Source organism: Engystomops pustulosus, chromosome 1, assembly GCF_040894005.1.
Source record: "Engystomops pustulosus chromosome 1, aEngPut4.maternal, whole genome shotgun sequence".
Classification (NCBI taxonomy): Eukaryota; Metazoa; Chordata; class Amphibia; order Anura; family Leptodactylidae; genus Engystomops; species Engystomops pustulosus.
The window spans coordinates 159,799,850-159,818,660 of NC_092411.1; the positions used below are offsets into that span (position 1 = coordinate 159,799,850).

General features: G+C 42.0%; 1 protein-coding gene across 2 annotated transcripts in view; it reads left to right on the plus strand.

The window, feature by feature from the left end:
* The window catches only part of CREB3L3 (cAMP responsive element binding protein 3 like 3), a 39,537-nt gene extending 31,151 nt beyond the window's left edge, over positions 1–8,386 (plus strand). For both annotated transcript variants that reach the window (XM_072113205.1, XM_072113213.1), the window contains exons 8-10: positions 3,052–3,136; positions 4,219–4,315; positions 6,055–8,386. In XM_072113205.1, the coding sequence (XP_071969306.1) occupies positions 3,052–3,136; positions 4,219–4,315; positions 6,055–6,404 (532 nt within the window). In that variant the 3' untranslated portion in view covers positions 6,405–8,386. The remainder of the gene's footprint in view (positions 1–3,051; positions 3,137–4,218; positions 4,316–6,054) is intronic.
* The last annotated feature ends 10,425 nt before the right edge of the window (positions 8,387–18,811 follow it).

Genomic DNA, 18,811 nt, shown 5'->3' on the forward strand with positions numbered 1-18,811 from the left:
TGTATTTTACAAATATTCAAACAAATTGATTTGGAATTCACTAATATTTATCATTAATACATGAAAATTATGAAAAATAATAAAAATAAAAGTAGAAAATGCATCTAGGATTATATTGTGCAGTTTTCCCAAGCAAGAAGACACCCCATAAGTGGATGTCAGGGCACTTGGCGGGGCGCGGAAGGGAAGGAGTGCCATTGAGCTTTTGTAGAGCAGAATAGTTTTCAGGTACCATGACGTGTTTGTAGAGCCCCTGGGGCCACGTTCACAAATAGCATTTTGATTGGGTTTTGAAACACAATCCAAAGGCTCCACCTGCGATCACATGTTGAGGTAAGATTGCATTTATTTTACGTTTAGTTAACTTTTTGGAGACACAGTGTTGCCAAAATTTGTTATCACTAGTGGAGCCTTTGGATTACATTTCCAAACGTAACCAAAATGTCACGTATGAACGTGGCCTCATGTACTACGAACCCTTATACCGGAGAATTTGTGATATGGAGGGCATATTAACCCCATGCCACTGATGGGTGTTTTCGATTTTACTTTATGTTTATCGCTCCCTACTTTCAAAAATCAATAACTTTTTTATTTTTCCATGTACAGAGCTGTATGAAAGATTATTTTCTGCAAAACAAATTGTACTTCCTATTGATAGTATTTTATGTTCCATTTTCTTGTGGGCTCTATTTTTAAGTCTTTCACTGTACATTCCAAATGGCATCTCTAATATATCCTTTGGTTTGGTACGATCACAGGGATGCCAAATTTAAGATTTGGTAAAATCTATTAACACCTAACAAAACCTATATAAAGACTTATATACCCCAGAAAATAATTACCTTTAACATATTGTGACTCCAATAACTTTTTCTTACTTGGATAAGAGTTGGCTAAGGTGTCATTTTTCCGGGACAAGCTTACGTTTTCATTGTTACCATTTTGGGGGCTGTGCGAGCTTTAAATCACTTTTTATTATGTTTTATAAGTGTTGCAAAACGACAAAAAAGTGGCGATTTTAACACTTGAGCGCATTTTTCCGTTACGGGGTTCACCGCCAGGAATAACTGTATTTATATCTTCGTAGATTGGATATTTTGGAACGCAGTGATACCTAACATGTTGTGGTTTTTTCACTTTTTTAAAATTATTTATTGTTTTATATGTGTTAGAAGCTTTTTCCGACATTTTTATGAATTTTATTTTTCACTTTTATTAATTTTCAATTAGTTCATACTAATGCACTGCAATAACCATGTCTTGCAGTACATTAGAAGTGTCAGCCTACACATATCTATATTTCTTCTGGAAGACAAACAAAAGATAAACTAAACGTTGGCACCACGGCCCTGTGTCAACACATGCAGCGTCACCATCCAATGGCCTGGGAGAAACGTGGCTCAGATGTGGTGGTCCATCCTGCCGCCACAGCAACAACAGCAGCAGCACCTAGTGGCAGACATGCCATTTTCAGCAAGTCGAGGATCCAGCACCTCTGCTGTTTGTCTTTGACATCATCTCCCGGTCGAGATATCAATATCCAGATGTCAGTGTCCAGATGCCAATGTCCGCCTCCTCCTCCACTACCACCTCAGCCTCCACAAGTCTAAGTGCTGCTCCATCATACCACATGTGCAGGGCACAGCGGTGTCACGCAGTTCTACAACTGGTTTGCCTGGGCGAACAAAGTCACACAGGGGAGGAACTGCTCCGCGTCATGCAAGAAGAAATCAATCAAGACAATGGGAGGAACATGGTGTCCGTGCTGCACCGAGGAGTGATGGTCTATGTGTCCTGCAAGGCACACATGTTCAATCTGGTTGTCAACAGGTTCCTGAAGTCTTCCACTCATCTGCAAGACATTCTAAAAATAGCCATGAAATTGTGCATGCACTTCAGCCATTCTTACAAAACCAAGCACGCCCTCTGTTGCAGCGGCAGAACAGCCTCTCACTACATAGGCTGTCATTGTTCCACTCTGTGGCCTACCATGTTGCTGCCACCTCCATAATTTGTCATTGAGCCACTCTGCGGCCTACTCATGACGCTGCCAACTAACTACTGTCTCCCTGATTTCCATAATGCTGTTTTCACCCTTCACCACTCTATGACGTTGCCTCTATGTTTGGTTTTCTCCTTCATTTCATCTGTCAGAATGAATGAAAAGGATTGATAGTCAAAAGCAGGAGTGGATACAGAACAAAGAGGACATGCAAATATCCCATTTACTGGTCATCTCTGTCTTGGATCCATTCCTGTTTGTTTTTGGCTTTAGCAATACTGATGGATTAATGACCGAAAGCGGACACTGACGGATGAAAATGAGGGCAAAATGATCAGTGACATCAATGCAAAATTATTGTGGACACCCTCTCCACTCTTTTCTACATGTATCCATGTTTAACAGAACAGGTTCTGTTGTAATCTATGGAATCATCTGAGGTCAGTGTTACAGTGGGATCTTGGCCCTCAGCTCAGTCCTTTTGAGCTAACACAGAAGTTACCTTGTCAGGCTGCATTCCTGCTTCACTTATGTGGTCAAGTTGGCCCCTGTAAGTGCCCATGGAATTGAAGAGTGAAGCGATTCTAAGAGCGGCGGCTGTCATGTGCGTGTCATACTAAAACACAGCATTGTTTGAAGACCAAACCACGCTCCCTATGCATATTTAAGCATGCCACAACATTCTACAACACCCTATAGGCTCTCTGCAGCCAGGAAATACCTGTTTTTTAACGTGATCCGACATGATTCGATTCGGGTCAAATCAAATTTTTTCGAAAAATACGGCAAACCTGGTTGAATTGAATTTTGACAAATTCGCCCATCTCTAACTCTGACCATTCTCCATTAAATGTTTTTGTTCTCACTGAGGCTCAGGCTATCAAGAAACCGTAATTTCACATGTGTGTTTTGATGCTTGGATAACATCAATAGGCATTTGTTTAGGTCTGCAGAGCAAATTTCCCATTTTGTACAGGAGGCAATGAAAGATACCTTGATAGGTTGTAGGGTATAAACTGATTTAACATTGTTGGTTATCTATAAAGGTCTCTCCTTGAACAACTGCGCAAACTTCAAGCATTGGTCTCTCAGACTGCAGGGAAGACTGCTCAAACAGGAACATGTGTAGCTGTGAGTAATATTTCTAATTTAAACTGCAATTTCCTATGTTTGTTTTATATATGAAGTAGATATAACAATATATGCAACAAACTGTAGCACAAAATCGAACCTTTGTAAACACTATACATGACAAACCTAGAAGGAGGGCCCCTGAGTGTTTGGCATACCGAAATTACTCATGTTATTCAGAATTCTGCCTCGGCAGCTTCATAAAAATAAGTTACAGACAAGATTGGGATCACCATGCACAAGATTAAAGAAGTTTGGAGGATGAGGATGTTACTTAAGAAAAATCATATGGACTTCTTTCAAATTTTATGAAAGACACATAAAGGTACGGGAAAGTTTGCAGGGTTTGTAATAGGTATTTAGTGAGGTGTGATGTTAATGTTACACTGATATTTTTTTTTAACTTTGTGGTAACAAGAATGATTGAGGGGGTTCCAGTACCATAGAACTTTTGCAGTTCTGCTGTTTAGAACAATGGGGCACATTTACAATGAGTAGTGCAAACTGTGTATAACGCAGGGCACGCCACTAAGTGTCGCATGCGCCACAAATGTGTCTCAGACACTTCTTAAATACCTGTGAAAGCAATTTTCACTGAAAAGAACAGGCAAAATTTTACAGAAAACTGGCACATGGCCCTTAGTAAATGTGGGCTAATGACTTGTACTTTTCTAGTCAGTAAGGCTTGCATACTTGGCTACTCAGTCTTTTGATACCATATCTTAGGAAAGCAACTTCTTCTATGGTAAATAGTACCCCATTCCTATTACTTAGTTGGTATGAAAGAAAATCTTCTAATACATTGAAACCAATTTCTGATAATGGAGCAATATATAGTGAAAACAGGGAAAACATAAGTAAACAGGAGTATATGTTAACGTTAAGACTAAAGATATTTAGTGGTATAATTATATCATGCCTTAAGAATGCATAAGTAAATTGAGGCCAAATAGTATTGTCAAAAACCTACACAAAAATGTCAAGATTGCGCTTATTTTTAAATGATTTTGACATATACATTATTAGTTCTAATTTATACTTATCTTTAAATTCTTATCTCTAAGTTATTTCTTTACTTGCAGGTATTACTATTGTCTTTTTCTCTTATAATTTTCCCATCCATGAGTCAATTTGCAAAAGACAAATCAAAAGAGGGCGATGATTTCCAAGCAGTAAGAGGTAAATTATTAAAATCATTGGAGCATTTCATATCAATGACTCTTGTACTTTTGGAAGTAAAAATACATGAATCACGTGTTGTGGGGACTAAATTCGTGAGTTGGAATGCTGATTTTTTTTCTTTCAATATGGGTTAATTGGCAATAGCTAGGTTTGACTTGATGGATCGGTTTCTCAATCTAATCTATTATGTAAGGTAATACAGTCTTCCAATATCTAGTAGTATAAGACTGTACCGACTGTGAAGTCTAAGGGATTATGGAATGAAAAAGGGTAGACATGACCTCATGCATTAATGAGAAGCACCAATGCATTGTTATGGCAGCCCAGAGACAACTAAAGTCCACGTGTTTGCGATTATCAATTCTTTACTAGTGCTGTCATTGCACTGAATCTATTATTATTGCAGTGCATTGGTAAAAGAAAAAAAAAACTTTGATAGTATAAAATAAATACATTTTCAGGTCCGCCACTTTCCCATTGAAAAATTTCTATTAAGTGAAAAGAAAAGACAAATTAATACCCTTAACATGTTTGATATCACATACCCTTACAGACTATAAAACTAGCCCATTGAGGTTGATTTATTAAAGAGGACCTGTCACCCAATTTATCGCCACTAGGAGCTGCTTACTAAAGTAAGCAGCTCCTAGTGCTCGATCAAACGCCCCAGTGTTAGAGTGATAGCGTTACCGGAAATGCTATCTAACACTGTGGCGGGGTACAGTGTAATTGTCGGACAGCTCGCAAAGCTGTCCGATGTATTCATGAGAGGGCGGGGGCGTGGCTAGGGGCAGTGACTGCCGCCTAGCGCGCGGCAGTCACTGCCAGCCTATGGAGTGAGCGGGACGGTCCGGGGAAGAGACAGCGCCTTGGACTGCCCCCTCATGAATACATCGGACAGCTTTGTGAGCTGTCCGATGATTACATTGTACTCCGCCTCAGTGTTAGATAGCGTTACCGGAGGTTTCTGGTAACGCTATCACTCTAACACTGCGGTGTTTGATCAAGCACTAGGAGCTGCTTACTTTAGTAAGCAGCTCCTAGTGCCGATAAATTGGGTGACAGGTCCTCTTTAAGACACTAATTTTGGCTTTTTACTCTTGCCTCGATTTTCTGCATGGCTGCTCCTTTACTTTGGAGATAAGAGAAGCGGGCACCTGCCATCTCCTCCTATCTGAAACAGGCCGCAAATAGAAATGAGTGGACCCGATATTCAGGTTCGAAACAGATTGTCTGTTCGCCCATTGAAGCCCCTAGCAGCTACCCATGGCCGAACCGGAATGCCGAACCTAAACATCAGGTCCACTCATCACTAGCCATAAACCTTTCCCTGTGTGTGACCGTTTGTATATATAACCGCGTACACGTAGCCTAAAATAGAGCCATTCATACAAAATGAGGAACATCTGGTGGAACAAAATTCCCCTATCAATTATCCTATAATAGGAGAAAAATGATTTCTCAATATGGAAATCACAATAATTCCTGGATCTATCTTTCCCTACTAGCCTAACTCATATCCATAAGCTATAGCAAAGAAATCCAATACACTCATACTGACTAATGCTCATTCATTAGTCACTGTCAGTCAAAAAGTTAAGATCAATAATAATAGTTATTATGAGGAATTTCTGCATCATATGTAATCAAGTTAGAAGCCTGACTTACCTTTAATTATGTGCACATATGAGACTAAAAAGTCATAAAATCCATCTTACCTTACTGGCTATTTCTAGTTTTTTCCAGATCCTTGCATAATGAAGCCTCAACAAGAGTATTACATTTTCAACATGAGACCCAAGAGGCTACACATTGGGGTAGTCCAGGAAGTCAGACACCAAAGAGTGAAATTAAGTCTCTTAGAAAATACCTGGATAAGGCAACATCTAGTAAAGCACAACAATTACCTGAGGAACAATCTACTGAAGTAAAGAATCAAACAAGACAAGTAAATGGAGAGCATGTCCCTTTGATGGATGATAGTAGAGAAGGAATCCTACATGGGTCAGAGGATGATTATGTGGCACCACACATAATGGCACGTGTCTCCTTAAAGGAACCCTTTAAGCAAGAGAGTGAGCTTTAAAATATTTAATGGAAACATATAAGATTCCATTCAAACACCAGGCAGCAGAATAAGAATATTTAAAGTTACAGTATTGGGAGGCTGTTTTTTCAAACATGGCAGACAAGCTAGACTATCTGCCATTGTAATGTTTTATTACATTTTTGAAGAGAGAAATATAAATGAAATTCTAAAAGAAAAATTGCCTCACAGGATCTAAAGCTGTCATTGACTACAGCCCACTATCTGTAAAGAACTTTGTAAAAATGTACAGACAAGCAGATACAGGGTTCTTTCATGCAGCCTGCTGTTTGTGATGTTAAAATCTCTTAATTTGGTGTTTATATATCTATGAGGGTCAGTCAAAATAGGTTCCCTTTTATTTATTTTTTTTATATGATTAAGTTACCATGGATTGCAAATATGTCTTTTAGAAAGTCTATTTTTCAACCCAATTACCTTGTCTTAGCAATTGAGTTAGGGATTACAGGCCAATTGCAGTTCTCAATGCTGAACTAAAGATCTTTATTAAACGGTTGGCCAACGGACTGTCACTCTGGTTACCTCAACCAATTCACAAGGATCAGGTTGGCTTTGTCTCCTACAGTAAATAGAATTTCCTAACAATACAGAAGATAAGGTTCTGCTCCTAAGTTTGGATTCCAAACTTCGGTCACCTGAGGTTGGACTTCTTATTTTCCACTGTGCAAACCTTAGCGGCTGTTTCCTTACTGAGCTTCTCGTACTCTACTTGTCCCTAGGACTAGTACTAAATTTTCACATATCACCTCCTGCCTGTTAAAACAAATAATGGAAAACATCAGGGATGTACCCTTTCCCCTTAGTATATATTATGAGTATTGATCCATATAAGTTTAAATTTGGATATTCACTTATACAAGGCTGCGGTAGATTGTGTTGGGGCCCATGTGGTTAACTGGAGATATGGTGAGTGTCTAATGGATTCCCTTTTGATTTCACAATTCTCCCGGCTGATGTATTTTTTTAAATTTCATCCTGAAAAACTGATGTTGTGTCCGAATCATTCTTGAGACCGATTCCAATGGCTGCTTGGCAGTTTATCTAGTGTAGGACTGCATAGAAAAATGTGTGTTTTACATATAAGGAGAATCCATATAAAATCATGGTGGTATCATACCAATGCCTTCTTCCATAATATTAACACAGAGATTCTGTGATGCTCCATATTACTGAACTGGATCTTCAACTAGATCATCTGTTTTACTTCTTCAATGCCCCCCCTTATCAAATTGCAAAGACGACCTCAAAAATGATACTGCTTAATTTGACATGGAGAAGGCAAACTCTGCATGACATGTCCAGCTGATGTGAATAGGCATGAAAAAATTCAATATGTATATTTGAATATACTTAGTTCATTTTACCATCTTGACACATATTGCTTTGTCATAACATTAAGATCCCTTTTAACTTTTCCTAAATATTATCAAAATATGCATCAATACTATGTTGTGCAATTTAGTGACAATGAAATGGAACGGCGTTAACCCTCAGTAGTTATGTATAGTCAGATATCTATACGAGTTACCTATTAAACCTTTTTATTTTTATATTTGCTGTACATTTAAAGGTATTTTAACACTTCCTTTTCATATCTACAATGGATTTTAATTATTAGAAACAGAGTAAAACAGTAATAAAATTAAAAGCATGAATAGACATGCAGCAGGAATTATGTCAGTGAGCATTAAACTGTTTAAATCCTACAAATGTTTAAACCCATGAAGATTATTTCATTACTTATTTGTTCAATGTACTTTATTTCTTTATTTTGTGATTATTTTAAAATGCAATTTAAAAAAAAAATATTTGCTTACATTTATCAAAAACAGTGTAAACTGCAGAATTTGTGGGGCCAGTTCATCAAGAATCTGGTGCTCCCTAAACTGCTCCGACAGAGCAGGGTGCACCCATAACATAGGGTGTGCGACACACTTCTGTCGGACTATGCATAATAAATGTGGTGCGCAACACCCCTTTATGTGCAGAAATTTGTGTTGCGTCAGGTATAGTGCAGCCGAGACACAAATGAGTCGCACCCAACAAATGTGACACTTCTTAAATACATGTGCGAGTGGTTTGCACTAGAAAGAATGTGCAAAGTCTGTCAGAAAACTGGCACAAGGGCCTTAGTAAATGTGGGCCATTGTGATAAATTGATCAACTACCAGAACACATGCATGTAGAAAAAGGCCACATAAAAAGTTTGGTAGTGCTCATCTAACAAAGGGAAAACACATCCAAAAGTTAACAGCACTAATTAAAAAGAATTTTTTTGTATATCATCTTCCATAAAAGAAAATACAGACAGACCACAGGAGAGAGGAGGCCTTATGAAACACCACGGCTCCTCTCTCTTTCTTTTAAATGGTGATTGCTACTTTTTGCATCTAACGTTTGGAATTATTAACTGACAATGGTTTAAACATGTAAGCTCTTTCATATGTAACAATAAAAGCTTGTTATTGCAATAAAACATTTTTAAAATGTCTTTATTAATGTTTGAAAAAGCCCAGCTACTAAATATTTTGTAAATCTCCTTTGTCCAGTCAAATCTGCACTCACTAGTCACAGATGGACTCCACAAGACCTCTAACTGTAATAGCATGTCGTGCTCACTGCACAAATGCTCGTGGAGCACAATGATATAATTTACATAGACAAAGGGTATAATACAAAGGGAAACATACAGTGTAGTATATACATATGGTATATATCATCATAGAGGGATGTTGAAAGTCACAATGATGAATTTATGAGAATAGGATTATATCTTATTCGGACTTAGAGAAACATGCACATAGGTGGACATGATTAGTGGATAGTCCGTTGTAGTGGCAGATGGCCCACAAGGACAGTCTTAACAGGGGTACTGGAAGACGAGATTACAATACCAGTAAAGCATAAACATAATAATAAGCACACACAATCCGAGGTATAATGATGGACAAGTGTAATAATGACCAAACATAATCGGTGGTGGACTTGCAATCCGGTAAGTATACTCCAAGGTATGGAAGAGGATGATGTTGAGACGCTGTGCGGTGAGAGGCAGTAGAAAAAGCAGAAAGTACTGCTGAGGAAAAAAGCCTGAATTTGTATGGATCGGTGGCATAATATGGCGTCCGGACCGGAAGTGCCGGACCAGAAGTAGGTCACTGAAAATTCCGGTGATGCAGGTCACCCTGGAACGCAACCTGGAAGTGAATGAACACTGGAGGAAGGGCTATGCGTTCCATGTTGAATCGCGATGTAAAATTAGCTAACACCTAGCGATCATCCAAGGGAAAGTAGAATGAAGCTGAGAGGGTGGAAGATAGAGAAGTAAATGTGTAAAAGAATGAGAGAGTATGTAAGTCTGTAGTGATATGAGCTGGATGTACTGGAGAGATGATGGGTATATAATGCTAAGAAGGAAATAGTGTATGGTACATGGATGGACAAAATGTAAAGGTGTAATGGAGAGGATATATATTATGTGTACAATTGGGAGAATGGAGTGTGAGTATGGAGTTGCTGTGAGAATGTGGGTGCAAAGTAATAGATGTATTGGAGCAGGGCCGCATCTGCCATGAGGCGAGATGAAAATCTCGCCTCAGGCGCAGAATGCGGGTCCCTGTAAAGGGCAGCGAAATTTGCCGCTCTAAAGTGGGCGATTCGGGCGTCCATTAACGCCCGAATCGCCCACCAGCTATAATAAATCGCGCCTGTCTCTTTAAGACACAGGCGCGATTTATATGCGGAGCGACGCAGCGCCTTTCCGGCTGCTGCGTCGCTCCGTTCTAAGCAGTGACACAGGCGTCATGACGTCACGCGCCTGTGTCACTGTGCGGAGCCGCGGCTCTTCTGTGAAGACCGGAGCCGTGTGGCGAGGGAGCAGCTGCCTGCAGGTGAGTATGATTTTCTTATTTTTCATGTACTTTAATTAAATGTGGGAAGGTTTCATGTTATACTGGGAGGGGGGGTACTATATAGGGCTAGAAAACGTTTAATACTGGGGGGGGGGGGTGCTATAGATATCATATGGGGCCGTAATTATTTTATACTGGGGGGGTGCTATATATATTAATTGGGGCCATAATTATTTTATACTAGGGGGGGGGGTGCTATATGTATTATTTGGGGCCATAATTATTTTATACTAGGGGGGGGGGGTGCTGTATATATTATATGGGGTCATAATTATTTTATACTAGGGGGGGTGCCTTATATATTATTTGGGGCCATAATTATTTTATACTAGGGGGGGGGTGCCATATATATTATTTGGGGCCATAATTATTTTATACTAGGGGGGGGGGATGCTATATGTATTATTTGGGGCCATAATTATTTTATACTAGGGGGGGGGGATGCTATATGTATTATTTGGGGCCATAATTATTTTATACTAGGGGGGGATGCTATATGTATTATTTGGGGCCATAATTATTTTATACTGGGGGGGGGGGGATGCTATATGTATTATTTGGGGCCATAATTATTTTATACTAGGGGGGGTGCCATATATATTATCTGGGGCCATAATTATTTTATACTAGGGGGGGTTGCCATATATATTATTTGGGGCCATAATTATTTTATACTAGGGGGGGGGTGCTACATATATTATTTGGGGCCATAATTATTTTATACTAGGGGGGGATGCTACATATATTATTTGGGGCCATAATTATTTTATACTAGGGGGGGGATGCTACATATATTATTTGGGGCCATAATTATTTTATACTAGGGGGGGATGCTATATTTTATTTGGGGATTTGGGGCTATAATTATTTTATACTGGGGGGATTCTATATATATTATATGGGGCCATAATTATTTTATACTAGGGTGGGGATGCTATATTTTATTTGGGAATTTGGGGCCATAATTATTTTATACTGGGGGGATGCTATATATTATATATCACTATATCACTAAGCTGGGAGGCTGTATATGGGATACAGTATATTACTAAGCTGGGAGGGGACTGTATATCGGGTACAGTATATTACTAAGCTGGGGGGATGTATATGGGATACAGAATATTACTAAGATGGAGAGCTGTATATGTGGGGCAAGATTTTATTTAAGCTGTAGGGGATCTGTATATAATTTAATTGGGTGGTGAATAACGAGGCCTTTAAATATATGAGAGCAGGGATATATAAAAATAAATGTATTTTATATATATATATATATATATATTCATTAGGGGGTGCTATATATTTATTAGTTATAGGATACAGATTACTTTGCATCATGTAAACCAAATGTTGGGGGGGTCTGTAATAATAAATTGGGGGTGTTGTATATTGATTGGTGCTTAGCATGCTATAATTCCAGTAGACTGATATATATATATATATATAAAATGAAGGGATGTGTTATATGTGGGGAGAGTGCGGTCAGTTGTGTTGTGAGTGGTATATATTATTTAGGAGCACAGTGTTGTTTTCCAGGAGACTTCATACTGTAAGTGACTGTGGTATTTTTAGGGACGACGTGTGGAGATGCTGCACGGAGCTGAAGACATCTGGCAGTAAATTCAGCAGTGATACGTCATGGATTGGAGAACCCGGAATAAAGTTCTACTGATGGAAGAGATTGTCATCTATAAGGTACTAGATGCCACTAATGACTCCCAGAACCTCTAGTCAGTCACACAGTGTCAGGGAGCTGTGTGTAGGGTTGTTAATTGTTAGTAAAGTTTTCAGCATTTACTTAACAGGGAGCGTTGGGGGGGGGGGGCAGCATTTTAATATTCGCCTCAGGCAGCAAATATGCTAGAATTGGATCTGTATTGGAGGATGTATGGAAAAAGGAACATGTTAGGAGAAGAAAGAGAAAAAGAAATGGAAAGGAAAAATTGGCCTATTGGTGAGGTATACCTATGCAATCCGGATAGAGGCAACCAGTTCATCGAATCTGAGGAAGGAACAAATAAAACATTATAATACGGTCATGTTATCAATAAAGCATATTTATTCACAACTCTGTATCTCATATTCTCTATTTAGTCTGTGAGGGGTCATAGCGTCCAGGCGATGGATCCAAAATGCTTCTCGCATCTTGAGGTTTTGACATGTTCGAGGACTTGAAATTTCAGCTGTGCTATCGAGTGTTGTGCTTGTTTAAAGTGAAATGGGAGCGGCAGCAATAATTTATTACATCTTATGTCAGATTCGATGAACTTGTTGCCTCTATCTGGATTGCTTAGGTATACCTCTTCTATAGGCCAAATTTTTCTCTTTCTTCTCCTAACACTTTCCTTTTTCCATACATCCTCCAATCCATATTACTTTGCACCCACATTCGCACAGCAACTCCACACCCACACTCCGTTCTCCCAGTATACATGTATACATAATATATATCCTCTCCATTACACCTTTACATTTTGTATATACCTGTACAGAAGGAAGATGATAGTTGATCGGCGCTCAGTTTTTCCAATAGAATCTCAGAAGCCCCGTTGGCAATGAGAAGCTTTTAGTGTTACAATACAACACCTGATGTAAGCTCCGGTCCGGAGCTGAAACGCGTCACATTATAACAATAAAAGCTTCTCATTGCCAACGGAGCTTCTGAGATTCTATTGGAAAACCTGAGTGCCCGTCCACCATCATTTTCCTACTGTACTGGTACATACAGTATCTTCCTCGACGAAGTGGATTGCTGGATCTGCTCGAGACAAGGCTGCAGGTTGGATGGGCTGCCATTATTTGACTTCAAGGCTGACACTCATCTGGAACCAGGTAAGAATCTTATCGTGAACATTCCTTTTGTTCCCTTTTATATGATTGTATCACACTAGGGTTGCACCCCTCTTTGTGCTTGTCCCCTGGTGGTTTGACACTTGGAAACTTCCGATTGTCACCACTTTCCAGGTTTTCTACCTTTACATTTGGTCCATCCATGTACCGTACACTATTTCCATCTTAGCATTATATACCCATCATCCCTCCAGTACATTTAGCCCATATCACTCCAAAATTATATACTCTCTTATTCTTTTACACATTTACTTCTCTATCTTACACTCTCACAGCTGCATTCTACTTTCCCTTGGATGATCGCTAGGTGTTATCTAATTTTACATCAGGATTCAACGTGTAAAGCATAGCCCCTCCTCCACTGTGCATTCACTTCCAGTTCCAGGGTGACACGCATCACCGGAACTTCCGGTGACCTACTTCCGGTCCGGAAATTCAGGTCTGGGACTGTCAGTCCAGATGCCATATTATGCGACTGATCCATGCGTATTCAGGGTTTTCTCCTGAGCAGTACTTGCTTCTCTTCTACAGCCTCTCGCCGCACAGCGGCTCATCATCATCCTCTTCCACACCTTGCAATCCAGTAAGTATACTCCACCACCGATTATGTTGGCTCATTATTACACTTGTCCATCATTGTACCTCTGATTATGTGTTCTTATAATTATGTTTATGCTTTACTGGTATTGTAATCCCATCTTTCAGTACCCCTGTTTAGACTTTTCTTGTGGGCCATGTGCCACTGAACCGGACTATCCACTAATCATATTTACCTATGTGCATGTTTCTCTATGTCTGAATAAGAGATAGGGGCTTATTTACTAAGTGTCAGCGGATTGCACTTTCATCAGATTTTAGAAATTTTTGGGATTTGCGCTGCTGTGACAGGTATTTAACTGCGGATCGGATTGTGGCACAGCTGTGCTGACTTTCATGCGACAGAAATCGGGGGCAGGCCGTTTTATGATCCGACTGATTCGGACTGAGCGCGGAATGTAAGATTCGAATTGTGTCGCAAGACAATGCACTTACATACACTGGGAAGAATAAAGTGAACTCCAGCAGACCTGAGTGGGAAAGTGACACATGCAGGATATCGGGCGCACGATCTTCGTGAATCGCGTCAGAGTGCATTCCGGGTGGACAATGCTCTTTCGGGGATCGCGTCAGGACAGGTAAGTAAATGTGCCCCATAATCCTATTCTCATATATTCACATTAATGATGCACATGATGATGCCTTGTGTTTTATTATAATAATATCCGGACAACCAGGGACACCGGACCATGTTTTAGATTCCATAACCTGTAGCAAGTGTGCTAGCATAAATGGGGATGAGAATGTGGAAATCACAAACTGTTTATTAACTTTATGCCAAGCCTGCATAACGTGTCTCAAAACCATATCAATATTATCCAAGTTCCAATGCCATGGGATTCATAGACTCTCAGAAGAAGGTCTTTCTCCATTTGTGACTTAGCTGGAGGTAGTGAGAAGGTCCCACCCCTAGCCCTCCATAAGGCCTGCTTGCCACTTGAATCGCCCAATAATAAGCTTTTGCAACCCCAAACCCCCCTTCCATTTCTTACTTGTCAACAATGAGTGTGCAAGTCTGGCTTCCCTTTCCACAGGTAGGAAGAGATCAAGTTCTGTGAAAAACTTCCCAGGGACTGGTATAGGTAGCATCAGCAAGGGGTACAAAACCTTAGGCAAAGCATATGCTTTCAACACACTTTTCCTACCCATCCAGGATATGTAATCCTCTAGCACAGTGGTGGCGAACCTATGGCACGGGTGCCAAAGATGGCACTCTGACCCCTCTCAGTGGGCACTCAGGCTGTTTCCCCAGCACAGAATTCATCAAACAGGACTTAAGAGATCCTCCTACAGGACCACGACGTGACACACTCGGCGTTATTTTAAAGTGAGACTACAGGAAGAATAGATGTGCACATGGTTGGATTTTCATTGGAGCTATTAAAGCTCCTGCTCTTGGCCCCACAACTCTTCCTCTTCAGTGGGTTGTCAAGGGAAGCTCCAATGGCAATCCAAATTTTCCCTCCTCCTGTCAACGATATTGGTGTCCTCAGGACCATTAAAAGCTGTACTACAGCACGGAGCAAAAAGTTAATTTTAATTAGTTATTTTAATAAGTTAATGCTAGAATTGCTGTGTAGGCAGTTTTTAAATAAATAAGTGGATAAGGGTTGCGGTTTGGGCACTCGGTCTCTAAAAGGTTCGCCAACTCTGCTCTAGCATCTTGTCACGGGTGCTCCTGCGACCCATATCCCGAGTTGCTGGAGCACCCATGTACCTCTGTGGGCCCCCGGTGCCCCTACAAAGCAGAACTCACCTCTCCTGACTCCAGCAACGGTCTTTGCATCTCCTGCGGTTCGCCGCGCGTGATAATTTAAAGGGCCAGCACGTCGATAGTTGTCCCTGGCCTGCAGCCTTCCCAAATAAATTACTGCCCCTTCCTGTGATCCTTGCCGGATCTTTGTGCCTCACAGCCTTAGAAAAAGCTCCCCAGCGATATTCCAGCGTTCCTGTGTGTTCCCGTGTATCCTGCATTCCTGCTCTCTTGTGTTCCTGAGTTCCGGTGTTCCTGTGTCCTGTGTGCCTGCGTTCCCATCTGACTGGCCCTCCTGTTTCTGATTGGATTTTGACATTGCATCTCTGCCGCCTGCCCTGACCCTGTGCCGGGACCTGACCACGAGTCTGTGTTCCGCTAAGGTACCTCAACCTCAGCTGCCACCGTGGGCTAGTCGCACTTGTGAAATGACCTGGTGGTACCCTGCCACAGCAAGACCATCCCCTTTGCGACGGGCTCTGGTGAAGACCAGGTGCCACTTAGATTCCGGTCCCAGGTGTCAGCTAATACCACCTCCCACGGTGGTCCACAGGATCCACGCATCCCGAATCCTGACAGTAAGATCCAGCCATGGATCCTGCCGAGGTTCCGCTTCCCAGTCGGCCCGATCTTGCCACCATCGTGGTCCAGCAATTCTGGCAGATTGCCTCGCAATGCAAACAGCTGCTAGCTACTCAGCATCAGCAACACTTTCCTGAGACTGCTCTTGCAACTTCTGCTACCCCGGTCTGTCTTCCTGCCCCTGAGCCTAGGCTACGGCTGCCTATGCCTGACAAATTTGATGGGGATCCCAAGCTGTGTAGGGGCTTTATTACCCATTGCTCTCTGCACATTGAACTCATGCCATCTGAATTTATCACAAAGCAATCCAAGGTGGCATTTATCATGAGCCTCCTCCCCGGGAAGGCCCTGGCCTGGGCTACCCCTCTGTGGGACACAGACAACCCGATCATGGCTACTCACATGGCATTCCTGGTGGAATTCCTGTCCATGTTCGAAGAACCTGCACGGGCCTCCTCTGCTGAGACAGCACTACTGAATCTGTGCCAGGGGAACTCTCCTGGAATTACGCAGCCCTGTCCGCAACCTTCAGGAAAGGCCTCTCTCCTCAAGTTAAGGACACTTTGGCCGCTCGTGACCTGCCGTCTACCCTGAGTGGTCCCATCACCATGGCCACTCGGATTGACATGCGGTTTATGGAGCGTACCGAGCAGTTACGTCATGAGCAACCCCAAGGCCGTCCACGACGTCTACCTCGGCTGGCTCCTGCTTTCCAAAGGCCGCTCCAGCCTCCGGCCTTACTGTCTACAGAGGAGCCTATGAAGGTGGATGGAGCCAAATTCTCCTCCCAAGAGCGTTCCAGAAGACATCAGGGTAACCTTCATTGGGTCGTGTCCTATTTGGCCCCAACGTTCGGGACACACCAGCACCTAGGGTTTTGGGGAGAAGCGTCCCTAGGTGTGTGCAAAGCTTCTCCACGTCTGGTCATTCTCGTGCTCCTCAGTGCTGGCACTGGTAGCCAGTTTCAAGTGTGTGCCTTCTTGGACTCTGGGTCTGCAGGAAACTTTCTGGATGCTGCCCAGTTCTCGCAGCATCACATCCCAGTGATTCGCCTCGTGAAGCCCCTGGTCATCTCTTCAGTCAGTGGCCAGATTCTCTCTGACCTAGTTCAGTATCACACTGAAACACTGTGTTTGCAAGTTGGTGCCTTGTATAAGGGGAGATCGTCCTTCTACATCCTCCGTCCTATTGGGACTTCTGTGGTTGCAGCGACACGCACCTGTCCTCAACCGGCAGACTGGGGAGGTTCTTCGCTAGGGTCCTGAATGCCAGTCTCGTTGTCTCGTGGCTTTCCACCCAGTCTCTACTATGCCCTCTTCCTCGTCTCTCAAGTTTCTGAAGGGTCTTCCCGCTGCTTATCTGGACTACGCTGAGGTCTTCTCTGAAAAGCAAGCAGAGACTCTACCACTGCATCCTTCATATGATTGCCCTATAGAACTTCTGCTGGGCACATCTCTTCCACGAGGTCCAGTTTACCCGCTGTCCGTGCCTGAGACTGCAGCCATGTCGGCCTATATCACTGAGAATCTGCAGAAGGGGTTCATCCGCAAATCCTCTTCTCTTGCCGATGCCGATTTCTTCTTTGTGGCCAAGAAAGATTAATCTCTCCACCCTTGCATTGATTATAGGGGGCTCAATAAAGTGACGGTGAAGAACCGGTATCCACTGCCCTTGATCAAGGAACTTTTTGACTGCCTCCGTTGTGCTAAGGTCTTCTCTAAATTGGACCTTCGAGGGGCATATAATCTTATCTGCATCCGAGAGGGCGATGAGTGGAAGACCGCCTTTAACACCAGAGACCGGCACTTTGAGTACATGGTCATGCCCTTTGGACGGTGCAATGCGCCTGCAGTATTTAGGGAATTTGTTAATGATATCTTCAGAGACCTGCTATACACCTGTGTTGTAGTCTACTTAGATGACATCTTGGTGTTCTCTGCTGAGTCTCATCAAGTCCACATACGAAAAGTTCTTAGGCGCCTAAGGGCGATCCGTCTCTATGCCAAACTGGAGAAGTGACAGTTCCATCAGAGGAGTTTTCCGTTTCTCGGATACCTCATCTCCGATAAAGGCCTACAGATGGATCCAGCCAGTGCTCTGCAGTCATTCGTGGCGAATACTTTTGCCACCCAAGAACTGGTCGACGCTATCTGATCCAAGGATACTTTACCTGTAACTCTCGCTTTGTAGTCTATATACTCAAATGCCCCTGTGGATTGATGTATGTGGACGAAACCACCACTCCTGTCAGGATAGGCAAGCATAAGTTCACAATACGGACTAACCAGAACCAGTACCAGCACATTTCAATACCCACCATCATCCATCGCAGCTATGAGATCAGGTGGAAACTCCCAGACGAGGTGGCAACAGGACATTGCTACTACACAACCGTGAATCCTTCTGGATTCATACTTTACAAACTATTGAACCCCTTGGACTGAATCAAGCTCATGATTGTACCTATACATAATCTATCTTGTTATATTTGATCTATTGTGTACTAGTAATTTTTTGTAATTGTCTCATTATATGATTGCTAACTAGAGATGAGCGAGCACTAAAATGCTCGAGTGCTCGTTACTCAGTTCGAACTTTTTCCAATGCTCGAGTGCTCGTTTCGAATAACAAATCCCATTGAAGTCAATGGGAGACTCGAGCATTTTACAAGGGGACCAAGGCTCTGCAATAAA